Raw genomic sequence first — 14,475 nt, 5'->3', positions numbered from 1 at the left:
GTCTCATCAACCACTTGATTTAACACCCACAAGAGTAAGGAAGATCAGAGCTATGTTTTCTGCCTGATGAATGGCTCATTCTGCACCCAAATGCATCACATTATCACCTGTGCCTGTATCCCAGCACTGACCTCCCCTGTTTTTGTAGGGTTTGCTCAAACTAAATTTGCTCAGTATTTGCAAGGTTTTTTGGACTGCTGGTGGTGCAGACTGCGTGTCAAGAAGCGAGCTCAGAAGGACCTTACATGCCATGGTTCAGGGAGCAGCAGCCCAGGTGGAACCTGGTGGGAGCCAGGGTGCCAAAAAATCTGTTTATGTCTGAGGCAGTAACATTCTTGCAGGCCAGGGTAGAAATCCAGTATAAAAAGTCAAACTGCTTCAGCACAGCCCCTATGGTGGTGAAGGAAGTCTGCTCAATGATGCCACACTTCTACAAAGAAGGATTCATTTCAAGTTGTGAATTTTGGGAAACTTCCCTGACACTGGTGAAGTTTGCCAACATACAAACCATGCAAGGAATGGAGGTTTCAGACTGGTATTTCTGCATTTGAATTTACCACAGACAGCTGAAGCTACTGAATATTACAGTGCTCTTCCAGAAAGTTAGTGCTAAACTGAAAGGAAATGCACCATTTGGAGGAGCTGCAGTATCCCATCACAATTTTTCCTTTGTCTCCTATCCATTCAGCTCATCTAACTGTTCTTTCCAGTATTAGTGGATATAATTATTCCCTATAACAGAAGCCTGATACGAAGAGGAAAGCATCACATTCTTATTGTTTTTCTGTGGGATGCATGTAAAAAAATCTTTTAACTTACTCTTGAAAAGTGCCAGTTTGTCACTTATATGGTCAATCAGCCTGCAACTGTTTGAGTTCTGCTTTTTAATTTAAGTGCAAAGAAAGGTATTTTCCTTGATTACATCTGCAAATAAGATATTAATGTCAATTCTGTGATATGAAAATTACTCCCTCACTATGTAATTTGCACCTTAGTTATTATGGGTTTCATGAACAAGACTATTATAGCTGTTCAGAATGCCATGGATTTCTAATTTTTTGATTTGTTTTTAATTAACCAAACTAAAAAAAAAAAACCCCAAAAAAAAAAGACCCAAACCCATGATCATAGGGAATAAAGGACTATCTGTGCCCAGGTTTTATTTACCTTGGCATATATATTAATTCTGGACTGAAGATGAAAATGCTGCTGCTGGCCCAGCACTTTACTGCCATGAATTTCACCAGAGGCAAGTTATAAGTGAAAATGGGAGAGGAAAAGAATTTCTTTCTGGAATGGCACAGTGAAGGGCTTAATACCTTCTTTAGCTTTCTTAGGGTGAAAACTGAACATGTACTTAGGACGATCGTTTTTGTTTTTGAAACAAGATCTGATTTTTTTTTTTAATTGAAAAATACAGATCGCATGTGTTAACATCAGAGAAATGTGTATCATCCCAAAGCCTGATTCAATCCCTGTTACTGTTGAAGGAAAATCCTCCCACTGCAATAAAAGGAGATGGAACAAGACTTTATTGCTTGAATGCCTACCCAGAGACCAACACTGCCAGTGGTCCCACCAGGGGGCTGTATGAGAGAGTGGTGTAAGATATTTCTGAGCATTGCTTTGCACTGCAGTTCTATGTACTCATTTTGTCTTTTCTTTAACCACTGGGATTTCAGAAATGTGTTTCCAGCCCCACATCCCTTAAAGAGCTCCTCAATGGATGTGACTGGCTTATACCTCCAGTAAATCAAAAGCATGTTGTGTGTGTGTAGTGTGTGTGTAGTGTACAGTGTGTGCAAGCTCACATCTTTCTGTGATTGCTCATATATTGTGAATTGGAAGCATCACTACTGAATAAATTTATGCAATAGCTAAAAAGATTTTCATGAGTAAAAGAAAAACCCTATTGAACTGGAAGGGAGTGGAGACAAGGAAGGGCCTAAGAAATAACCAATCTGTGTTCCAAAGACACACGATCACACCTACACTCAGGTGCAGTAAAGTTGCATTGCACTGTTTGTGTTCATGCTGGGTCTGCTCTCACACATTCTTGGCCAGTGGAGCTACTTCTGCTGGTGACACAGATCTTATTAAAGTCATCAGCAGACACTGAAGTCCCATGACTTCAGTGAGAGCTGGTCAGGGTCTCAAAATAACTTGGGAGAATTAACCACCTCAGCTATCTTTCACCCTCTACCTTCATGTACTTAGGAAACAGGAATCAAACACAGAAGCACAGTAAGGACCATGTTCAGACCTCCTTCTACAGGCAGTTAACTTAGGTGCTGTGACCCTTAACTCCATCAGCTGCAGATAGAGCAGCTGCTCTGATGCACTCACTGCCCTCCTCAACAGTTGTGTCTAAATTAGGTGCCTGTCATGGGCAGTCTGAACATGGCCTCTCAAACTGCCCCCTTGTTCCAAGGCCTTCCAGTTTTACCTTTTTTTTTTTTTTTTTCTTTTTTTTTTTTTTTTTTCTTCAATAACAGAGATTCAGACCCTAGGCTGGAAAGAAATCATGCAAAGCTTGTGCAATATCCCCCAATGGGCATCCTGGGGAGGGTCACAGTCGATACTCAGAGGTCAGTGCTGGCCTTGGCAGTCAGAGCCTGGATCCGAGCAGAGTTGCAGGTCTTGCACAGGATGTGCCCGTCCAGAGGGTAACAGCCCTGATTGTCCCCCTCAGACAGGAGGCCACCACAGTCCTAGGAAACAAGTGAACACAAAGAGCAAAGTAAATAAGAAAGAGCAAGATTAAGCAAAGAATGTATTAGCCAAAGAATCTCTCTCCTCACTCTCCACCTGGTAACAGGATCCAGCCTGAGTCAGCACAAAGCATGAGGCTGAGTATGTGATGTCTTTTATGATTAAGCCATTTTCTGATAAGAGACAATGCTGCAGAGAAGATGGGTTCCCAAGCTCTCTGCTGAATTTAATCCAATTGAAAATAAAAGGAGATTATTCCCTTCACATTTCTGAGGAAGCAAAGGTCTTTAGCATTGGAGAAACATCAAACTAAAGCATATATTTATTAATTCAAAAAAAGAATAAAAGAGAAGCATCACTGGAAAAAAGTTTAGTACCAGTATCATACTGTAGGTAATCTCCTTTGGAAGAGTTAACACCACAAAGTTACAGCCTCCATTCCAGGGGTGGCAACTAAGCTAAGTCCCTGCCAGTCTCCCCTTACCAGAACTATCATTTGTGTTTGTATTAAAGTTGGCAAAAAAGGTTGTGGCAAAAAGGAGGATGTCAGACAGGAACATGGAAACCCCACTACCCCAAAGGCCCCCAAACCTGCTCCAGAGACCTCAGCCTATAAGCTTTAAGACTGAGTACAGCTGCTAGAAGAGTTGGGAATTACCCCTCACCATGTGATCAAGCAATTGCTTGGCCCAAGACTGATGGATCCATGTGTGTGAAAGCCTGGATATGTCAGCAGCCAGCATGGGGACGTGCTGTATGATGAATTAGGCTCTACAAAATTTAGTGTAAGAATGCCCCAGCATCTTAAAAAATAATGGGCCTAAGTAATGGGCTGATATGTACCCTGAAAGCCAAGGTCAGATGGAGAATTGAAGCAGATGCCTCAAGTTTCAGCCTAGACCTTTAAACCTTAGTCCATCCTTCCTTCCAATTAAGGTTATTAAAACCTGCAACTGCAATAAGAAATATATTTGGCCTCATTTTCTTACCCTGCCATCTGGCTGATGTATTATCCAACAAGTAACACTAGCACTGAAGAATTCTTGAATGTTCCCTTACACAGCTGTTCCCACATGCTAATTGCTTTAAGGTGATTTTTATTCTCTGTCTTCAGATTCTTACCATCAAAATTACATGAAGTGTGTAATGATACTGAACAGGAGAAGTAGCACAAAAAGCATTGCACAAAACAAGAATGATCATGTTTATGTGTCCATTAAAATTCTTCAACCCAGAGCCATATGCTGAGTTTCCTGTACAATCTTGCTCAAATCCTAACATGCATTAGCTTTCATTTTAAGAACATAAAGATGAGCTACATTTGTGTCCAGGCTATAATTTATGAAGTTCTCAACTATTAAGCCCTAATTGCCTGAGTCACATTCTTTTGCTCTCCTAATGAACCTGTTATAAACAAGGGACCTCTCATTTGCATGGATATAAATGAGGAAAAATCCTTGCTTGCTGAAGTCAAAGAAGTAATTTGCTTGTAGAGCGAGTGTTACAGCAGGGTATGGCTGTTGTGTGAGCAGTGTCAGGTGGTGATGAAGTTAAGGCAAGCCTTGCTTTGTGTCCTGCTGTGACTGGAACACCAACCTCGCAGCGGTAGCACTGCACGTGGAAGTCGCGGTCCAGGGCGACAATGCGCACGGTCTCCTCCTGTCCCGGGGCTGGCATGATGGGCTCCTTACACACAGAACACCTCGGGGCAAATTTCCTGAGGAAGCAAGAGACAGGCACAGTCATCCTCAAACCTGGAGAAAAGGTTTTGGTTAACTGGACCAGCCAGCCAGAAATGTGTGCATTTGTACCAACACACGCACATGTCCGTGCACACGCAACACAGGCTGGAGCTCTGCACAGCTCCCTCCTTGAAAAAAACAGGCAGGAGCACTTTAGCCTTACAAGGCAATTTCAGGTATGTAGGATATTAAAGAACATTTATTACTAGAGGACTTATAGAACTTCTGACAGGCAGCAAAGCATTTTGCTGTCCTAATTAACTGAAGTGCCTGTTGAATGACCCTTGATTGTGGCACCTATACACTGCCACGACCCTCAGCCTCTAAGAAAACCCACACAAATCCCAAGGTTAGAAAGATGACCAGGGTCTGCTTCAAAAACATCTCTTGAAAACAAAAATCAAACTATTAAAATTTGAAGACTGGAACAAATAGTTTAAAAGTCTGAAAAGAAATGGTAAAAAGAATTGCCTTGCACTAACACTAATTTGTTGAGGTTTATGCCATCCCCTTAAAACTTCCAAGCCATCTTATCCACTTATGCACACAGAAGCACTGACTGTGCTCACTTTCAGACAAGAAGCATCAGGGCAATTCTGACTTTCTGCATTTTCTGGCTAAAACAAACTCAGTTATCCAATAGTTGTCCATGCTTAAAAGGGAACAGGTCTGGGTGCAAAGACCTCAATGTTGTCTCTTCCAGCCACCCTGACTTCCAACTGTATAGTGACAATAACTCACTGCATGAAGAGACTGACTTGAATCAGGGTCAGCCCAGTGATCAAGAGAAACACAGCCCTTTCTTTTTCCCTTCTATTGCTCACCACATGCCCTTCTGGATAATTCACCCATGTTCTGTATTCCCTCTGGTTTTGCTCCCCTCAAGTCCCATGAGAAGTGGCCATCTCTGCTCCTAGGCTTGGGAGCATTTAGCCTGTGGTGAATCATTATATGCTGTTTTTGTTCAAAATCTACTGGTACCAGTTTCCTGGCTGCAAATTCTGCTTGCAAACAAGGAAACTTACACCCACAGAATCTGCTGCCATGTAACGAGAGCCAGGGGCAGGGGCTGTGGAGTGACAGAGGGCAAAGCTCATGGCAAACATCAGAACACAAGGAGATCAAAAGCCCTTCTCTTCTGAAATGCCTAGAAAGGATTGACTCTGCCACCCAGCCTGTCACATGAACCACCTCAGAATTAACTATCTTAGAAAAGAAAAAAAACAAAATCTATCTGTACTAGGAATAAAGAAAAATATTAATTTCACTGGCAGCAGATGAAAGATGCCTGTGTAGCTGTGATCTAATGAAAGAATGAATTAAACAGTGGCTATAACGAGTGCTCTGAAAAATAACTTAAATGGATCATGATATGACCGGAGCTGTGATGGCAATTAATTATGTGCTGCTTCATGCAGGCCCTTCCTTGTGCCATTTAGCTCAAATGTGGTACTTAAAAAATAGTTCAACATTTCTTTGTCCAGGCTACTGTGAGTAATTCGTTATGAGACAAATATTATCTCCCAGGATCCTGAGATCATTCCTGCAGATTTCAGGGGATGTGGATCTGTTACTGTGGGGCCTGAGCTCAGGGACAGAGCCAGTAAGCATCAGCTGCAGTTTTGTTATCAAGAGGATGTAGATGTAGAACAGTCAACCTCTACATCAGAGGACATGTCATCCCTAATAAATTAAAACTGGGATGGTCAAAGTACTGCAAAATGTGTGGTTGGCCAAAGACATTCTGAGTGTCACATTGGGTCTTGTGCTGTTCCCATCATCTTCCCCTCAATGCTTCACTCAACGATTTTTATGTCCTTCCTTGCACTGACAGCCTCCCACTTTCCACTCTCAGAGCCCCCAGGTCCATATGCAGTCACTGCCAAGATGTTCCAATATGGGACATCAGCTCTCTCTTTCCTGAAAGCATGTTCAGCTTTGGAAGGGACACTCTGCAAATTGTTGAAGGAGTGTGAGGGAAGTCCTTCAGGTACCTGAGTGGTGCATAAAACTCCTGTTGGGCCTGTGCTCAGGACCACATTCTACCTTACACACAACTGGTGGCATAGAAAGGCAAAGCAATGCAGCAGCTGCCAATTAACCCAACCTAGCTGAGCTACAGGGAACATCCTCCTGTTGGATTCTAACATGCCAGTTAATTGTGGCTGCTTCCCTTTCTGTCAAGTCAGCCAGCTTCTTTGAGTTTTCAGACCCACACACTGATGTCATGAGGCTCTAATTAAGTCTACCCCCCTAGAAATTAAGAGGTAAATGGCTGAGATGTAAACTCACATTTGTCAGTATTGATTTCATCTTTTAATTGAGGGGTGTAATGTATCTGTCTTTCCCATACAGGGCAAACATTTGTGCTCTGATTATATCTACCTGTCTTCCCTAGATTAGTTGTGATGATGGGGGTGGAAGCATGTCAGTGACAGAAATTACTTGCAGCTATACCTTTCAACTTACTTTAAATAGCAGTTTCACTATAAATTATTACCAGGGCTGTATTTTCAGTAGCTTTAAAAAGCTAATTAGCAACTAGAAACAAAAGGAGCTGTGAGCAACCTGTGGCCACTGAGATCCCTCTAGGAGGTAAGCAAACACCCACAGAGTGCAGGAAGACAGGACCTCTCTTAATTGCTCAGTGGAAGAAGGGTGATGTAAAAGTGCAGGTAGAGGCAGTGAAGAGAAACATGCACAGTGAAAGGTAAGGGGAAGGCAGAGCATTTGAAACAGAGGGACACTGAGGTTATCCCTCAATTCAGCTCTAAGCAAAACAGACATCAAGCAGAATCATCCCCTAAAAAATTAACCTTGTATGCCATGGTGTGCCTGCTTGGAGCAAAGCTCTTCCTGCTATTTAAGAGCCTTGGGAGGAAGTGGTATAGGGTTCAGAACTTCCTGAAGGCTCAGTATGAAAAAGGAAAATTTTTAGGGGCAAAAAACAAAGTCACCAAGCAAAGCACTGACAGCAGCTTAGGCCTTACTTATGGAAATCCTCGATGCAGTGGATGTTGCCACCAGCATCCACAGTGAAGGGGATCCCATCCAGGCTGCGGTGGCACATCACACAGGTGAAGCAGTGGGGGTGGTAAGCCTTCCCAGTGGCTCGCAGGATCCTCTCCATGATGGGCTTTGCACACACACTGCACTGCTCCAGTGTATTCTGCAAAGAAAACAACAGATGTGAGCACCATCTCAGCAGGACTCTTACAAAGGTCAGCTGGGTTGGAGGCTGCTGCTGGTCTTCTTGGAAGCTTTGGATGCCTTATTTTCATTTCTTCCAGATAAAGTGCAATACAGTCAACAATTATCAAAGAGTATGATAGCACAGGGCGTGGGTCAAGCCTTTAGAACAGTGTGAGGACACAGACCAGAGCCTTCTCTCAGCAGCTCTGACAAGGGATCAGAGATGGCTCACCAGGTGAAGGAAGGAGTTGTGCAGCCAGCCTGGGCTTTTGCCTCTGGACTGCCCAGTCTGAGAGAGCTTTTGCAGCAGAGTTCATTAGAGACAAGTTCCACAGAGGGCAGTGCTAAACTGAAGTGCAAACTCCTGGGGCTACACAGAGACCCTATAATTATTTTGCCAATGCAGATTCCATAAAAATATCTTTATCTGCTTTGTATGAAAATCTTGATCTTCCTCTCTCACCACAGAGAATACTGCTAAGTCTTCTTAGAGAGAACAAATCAGCGGCTGCAAGGAAAGCATCTGCAAGGACAGGAGTTCAGGATGACTTAAATGCTTCATTTATCTCTGGCCCACAATGTTTGAGATAATGACTGTGAAATGCCAGCTCTAAGGCCATGATCCTTGCTGCACAGGTTTTACATACTAGCCTGCTCCTAAAGTGCTGGAGCCAAAAAAAATCCCACTTTTCAAGTGGGGTCCATTGAATGATTCATCTCATTTCAACTCTCACTCACCCTTGCAGTTAATTATAGAAACACCATGATAATTTTGTTTCAGATGATTGTCTGTGAGCTGCAGCAGCCCTTCTGACACCAGCTGAGTAACTAACCATTTCAAAGCAAGCACTTTAAAAGACATATGCCATGAATGGAGGATGCAAACCACATAGATACAAACAATAAATGTGTGGCAATCATTTGTGTAATTTCACTGGACTTAGAAAAGCAAACTTCACCTACTATTCTTGCTTGATGCACCTGAAGTTTTCAAATAATGCTATCAACCAGCATTTGCATCTTGGGGGAGGTAGAAAAATCTATCATTACACTATTGATCATTATTTAGATAGACAGAAATAGGGAGGTGGAAAAAAAAAGGAAAAAATCTAACAGGACAGAAGTACAGAAAGGTGCTGAAAAGCAGATCTTGTGGACAAACACAGGAAGGCTAAATCCTGCTTCCTCATGCCACAAAATTCCCAGAGAAAGTAGTGCTTTGACTGACTGCATTGTTATTGCTTCTTTGAGCCAGGATTCTCAGGGGCAAGATCCAGTCCTTACATGTGCAACCAGAATATATTGTAAGGAGATGAATCACCCAGGAACTCAGAAGGTTCTACACTCACATATTTACTCTCAGACATTATCTCTGGGCTGCACATCACTGGTAAGGTACAAACAGAAATACACAAGTCCCTATCAGAGGATCAGAAGGATTGTTTTTGGAAAGGTTGATATGGAAAGTCCTGAATTTCAACCCGTATGAGAACTGCCTCATGCATTTATAAGGAGAGCACAGCCAGACAAGCATCAAATTCAGGCTGGTTTTTGCTTTATACCTTGTAATAATGGGCAGGAAAGAATGACTGCTGGTCTTTCTGTCTGCTTGCTGTCACCATCATCATCATTATAACGATGACTGGTATGCCAGAAAAAGCAAGGTCAATAATTTTCTCCATGGAGAAATAACCTGGCAGATTTACCATTTTGCTTTGCATAAGCAGATCACATCATCTCAGTCCGCATCCATGCAGCTCTCTGTGTTTTTCTGCCAAGCAGGGAAGGCAGGATACCTGTGGATACTGATGGAAGATTGTGCCATTTGTAAGGCATTTGCCATGAAACTTCCTGAACACACACAGGTATGGAGCATTTGCCTCACCAAGTCACTGCTTGCCTCATTTTCAACAGCTGCCAACAACAGAGGCCAAAGTTTGAGAACAGGGTAAGCAAAACAAAGAAATTCCTTGGGATTTGCTTCCAGTCTCCACTGATTACTGGTTTAGGGACTTCCTGAGTCAGAGCTTGGCTTCCCCATACTTTGCCTCAAGTGCATGCTTCTCCCATGAACTTTCCTAATTGATTTTTGAATTCTGATAAATACTGATCCCCCACAACACATCTGGGAATTCCATGGCTCACTTCCACACTGGGGACTGATCTGTTCAGCAGCCCACCCAGGAGTGTGACCAGAGCAGGCACCTGCAGCAGCAATTCACCCTGCAGAGGGGTCTAGCACCAAACAGCAAGGCTGTAACAGCTCTCACCATGGATCCAATGTAACTCCTGCTCATGCATTTTGGGCACACAGAGTTTAAGGACACAAGGGATCACTACAGCCATCCTGTCTGACATCCCATGTTAACAATGATTTTGGTGGAAACTCTGCAGAGACCACAACAGCAGGCAATCACCCTGCTGGATCATACCTTCTAAAAACACACATCTTCAGCTCAGTCACAGTTTGACATTCTCACAGCTAAGACAAGCATTTTACATTAACCAACTCCTGATTAAACCTTCTATACAACTTGAAAATCAGACCTGAGAAATTAATTCTTTTCATCCTTCCAAGTCTGTACCAGTAAGGAAAAACAAAGTCATTAGTTTCAGACTCCAGCTCACTCCCTGTCTGGGAGTGTATTTGCTTAAGCCTCTCTCCTTGCTAGAACTCTGGCTGGCTCACACCCTTCTCTTCAAGGTGTTACCAGATTATGCCAAAGGGAAAGCTTCCTTGATTCATACCCATTTGACATCAGGTTGCTGTAAGGCAGGATTTGGCCTGTGAAGCTACCAGGGTTTTCTTTGATTCTCTAATCAAGTTATCCCACATGCCTAAGTGCTGCTGCAGCAGCTAACAACCTGCACATGATGGGAACAGCATCCCTGTAGGATTATAAGTTTGGCTTCTTGATTTTGCTCTCTTTCACAGTTAGTCTAACTCTCCTAGCACCTCCTGGAGCTTTCAGACCTTCAAAAAGCCAAACAAGATGAAGAAAAATGCCTAACAGGTCTATTTTCCTTCTTTTCTCTCCAGCTGTTGTTGCAAGCCTGCTCTGTAATCAACAGGTAGAGCTGAATGCATCTGATGATCTACACTGAGAGCTAAGGCAAGGAACAAAGAAGAAAGAAGAGAAACAGCTAGGAAACATCATACCTAAGGGTTGTGGTCACGTTCCTGTCATAAGAATATAGACCACAAATCTAGTGTGGGCTGAGGGTAAAGTTTACCACTCTTTCCCCATATTTTTGGCCAAGAGACAGGGAGTGCCCTTGTGACTCCAAATCCAAATAATTTTTTGGGGTTTGAAAAGCATAGAGAAGGAGTCATCCATTTCTAAATGGAAGATTGGCACAAAGTTTAAGGCTGAGTCTGGGTCCATGTCTCTTGAGGGCAGAACATCCATGGCAAAGAAAAAGAATCTCACAGAGGGAGAATAATGCGCCCTAAATAACAACAAGAAAAATAACCCCAAGCAAAGATACACTAAAACACAAAGAAAGATCTGTAATGATCAGAATATCATGAATCATCTTGCAAGTCAAAATTAAGAGACTGAAACATGTATAGCACAATCAGTAGCAAAGTGGGAAGAAGATGCTTAGGAAAAAGCATCTAGCAAGTGGTGGCTGGAGCTGACCTCCCTAGAGCAATACTTGTCCCTTCAGAAACCACAGAAAGCCACAGGGAGCTGCTCTGCAGATTTTAGGTTTAAACATGGAACACAAAGTAAAAACTCCAACTGCTGGGAAAGACTTCTGGGTTGCAAGAGCCACAGAAGATTGGAGCTGGGGAGTGTTTGAGTCCTCTCCATATGACAAGGAGGCAGAGGATTTGGGGAGCAGAGGTGCAGGGACAGCCCAGGGGCTGCAGCTCTTCCTGCTGCAGATTATAGCCCCTCCTAACCAAATTTGGGGGACAGCAGTAACTCACAGTATCATGCCAGCACAAGGGCTTTCCCACAATGACCCAGCAATGAGTGCAGAAGAAAAGCCACATAGATTAGTCATTGCTTCTTCTGCACTGGCAACTCATCCCAAGCTTTAAGGAACATAAATAATGTCTCCTGCACTCTGAACAGCAGACCGAGGAGAGCTCACGCACAGGGATGTGAGCATGGAATTGCTTATTTTGCTGGGAGAGAGGAGGGAGGTTGCTGGAATAAATTCCATTGGCAACTCATGCACAGGGACACAAACTCACTTTCTGTAAGCACTACAGAAGAAACACATTTTTCGAAGTGACTGAGGAGATGGTTTTAAGCTGCATGAATAAAATGTGACTGTGGTGCTAAAAACAGGCACATGGTCGAATACTATAGTTGAACTGTAACTTAGTAAAGTGTGGTAAGTGACGTGCTTTAAATCTTGTGACTCAGTCCTTCATTCCCTCAGACAGCAAGGAGAGCAGAGCAGCAGACATTTTTCCCTTTGTGGGATATTTTCTGAGGCTTGAAAACGTTTCCGTACTTAAGCGAAGACAGAACACTTTAATCTCAAGAAGCCTGGTGAATTTATAAACCTCAAATTAGATCAGGTCAATTGAAAAACTGCATTTCAAAGTAATTGCAAATGGTTTTGTTTAGGTTTTGGGTCTGAAAATATATAGTTGCATTATAAATTAAATATAAAGCAGACAGTGGTGGAGAGGGTTAAGTGTCAAGATGTCATTTCGACACTTTAAAACACTTTTTTTGGCATTATTTCTAGAAAAGGAAAACCAAGACCTGATTTCCACCCAAGGCTCCCCAGCTGCTATCTCCACAGATGGGTTAAATCTTGGCAAACATAACATTTAAGTCACTAATAGCCAGCATGAAATTCCTTCCTGCATGTCTGAGGAGAGAACCTGGCCATGAGTTAATTCTTTTTACTTCACCTGACCAGCTGGACACATTATTAGCAGAGACTGACACTCCCCTTCTTGCTGCTCTCAGGGGTATTTTTAACAAGGGAGAGCACTGCAGAAGCACCTTGGCTGGTGCTCTGACCTTCAGACCATGCTGCCACAGCTGCATCAGTGGGTTGGGGCAAGAGATGTGACCCCTGACAGCCTAATTCTGACAGTGGTGAGCAGTGAGGCAGTTCTTTACATGGTATAGCTTGATTTGCTATATATATGGGATTGATTTGCTATATATATATATGTTATATGAGAGATGGAAAAGAAGAGAAGGGAATCAATTACATGGGCAACCCTGCACCATTATCAGCTTGCTGGCAATGGGTCTGAGCTGTGCTTACAGCTACCCCTTGCACAGTGCAGACTCAGGCCCTGGGATTACTGTACTCAGTGGCTTTCAAACCATTCTTCCATTCAGCTCAGTTTTTAGTGGCTTTCCCAGCACAGTAGCAATACCACGGCTGGCATGCTTCTCCTCTGCTGGAATTTGCTTTTCTTGTCAGGAAAACCGAATTCAGCTTTGTAGTTTTGGACTCAAAGCAGCTGGAGGTGAATCTGGCAGAAAGTCTGCTCAGCATACAGGATGGAGGAGTCTCTTCCCCTTGCCCTGTAACTATTAGAGAAAGGCTGGATGTATTTCATGGCTTATGTTAGCAAAGATAACAAAGGCATGCAACTGAGTCCACAAATGTGCAATAACAGAAAGGCCATGATGAAAATGGAACAGTGCTTGAGAAATGCTTCTTAAATGATAAGCAGATGTCAAAATATGCTCTACAGTGAGAGGAGGAAGGAGCTCCATTTTTCTTATCAAGTGAAGGCTGAGGGACAGCTTTGCCATTGTCTGAGCATACCAAAGGCTAGAAAGGAAACTTAGAGAAGGCTGCTGGGCCTGGCAGGCACACAAACTGGCCATACTGCAGAAAGAATTATATCTTTAATGCTGAATGTAATTAATGGTTGGAGCAGCAGAGACAGGGACTGGGTGACTGATGCTCCATGCCAGTTTAGATGAGGCCTACACCCCTTTCCAGCACCACCAAGCTGAGAGTGATGAAGGAGCATCAGAGTTAAACAATCTGCTCTGCATTATGCTCAATGTCCAACCACAGCCACATTCACTCCTTCCAGCTAAAAATCCACAAGAAGCCCTGTGTTGGAAATTACTTAACTGACTTCTGGCACTCAAAGCTACTCATCTTCTGGACATTCCTTGCTCTGACTACAGAGGTCTTTGTCCCTTTAAAACAGCAGAGTCTATGAATGTAAGAAATGAGGGAATTGTCCTCTAAACTAGTAGGCTGGAAGATAAAATCCCTGGACTTCTGGCTTTTAAACCAAGTAGCTGCCATAGGCAAAGCATTCCCATGCTCTGTGCCTCAGTTGGCCTGTAAATAAAATGGCTGGAGAAGTTACATATCCCCATGAGAAACTGGATATTGTTAGGTTTGATAAAACTAACCTTCAGTTGTGAAGTAGTCTGTGTGCCTAAATGTTATTCAGAATACTCCAATGTGGCTACAGCCATTTGCAAGAGTAAATTAGCTTAATACTGAGGAAATGCTTCTAACTTACAGTTGCCTTTAAAATAGCACAGAGAATAAAAATTTCTATGCATATGAAAATTTTTCAGCAACAATAATTATAGTTGCATGGAATACTCCAGTGAGCCAAACAATTGAAAGCATCCTTAGCAATTGCTATGTAAAAGAACATTGCTAAATATCTTAGTAATCAGCTCCAGTTCCTCCAGTAATTTTCTAGTGAAGCTGCATTTCCAAACCTACTCACATCTGTCTATTGCCACCAGGAGAGGGGAGCTTCATGCTCCCCAGAGAATCAAAGCAGCACATTGTGCATGTTGGTGAGCAGAGCTCACTCTTGCTGTTAGCACTGCCAGCACACCACACCCCAGGTAAGAAC

General features: G+C 43.0%; 1 protein-coding gene across 5 annotated transcripts in view; it reads right to left on the bottom strand.

Annotated features, from left to right (window-relative positions):
• Nucleotides 1-1,637: 1,637 nt before the first annotated feature.
• Nucleotides 1,638-14,475, bottom strand: part of LPP (LIM domain containing preferred translocation partner in lipoma) — a 315,895-nt gene continuing 303,057 nt past the window's right edge. For all 5 annotated transcript variants that reach the window (XM_079315245.1, XM_079315244.1, XM_079315243.1 and 2 more), the window contains 3 exons: nucleotides 7,445-7,623; nucleotides 4,309-4,429; nucleotides 1,638-2,711 (listed from right to left, as the gene is read on the bottom strand). In XM_079315245.1, the coding sequence (XP_079171371.1) occupies nucleotides 2,583-2,711; nucleotides 4,309-4,429; nucleotides 7,445-7,623 (429 nt within the window). In that variant the 3' untranslated portion in view covers nucleotides 1,638-2,582. The remainder of the gene's footprint in view (nucleotides 2,712-4,308; nucleotides 4,430-7,444; nucleotides 7,624-14,475) is intronic.

The sequence above is a fragment of the Erithacus rubecula genome, assembly GCF_903797595.1.
Source record: "Erithacus rubecula genome assembly, chromosome: 11".
NCBI classification, from domain to species: Eukaryota; Metazoa; Chordata; class Aves; order Passeriformes; family Muscicapidae; genus Erithacus; species Erithacus rubecula.
The sequence above is the reverse complement of the archived record's forward strand: the minus strand, read 5'-3'. Positions and strand labels throughout refer to the sequence as shown.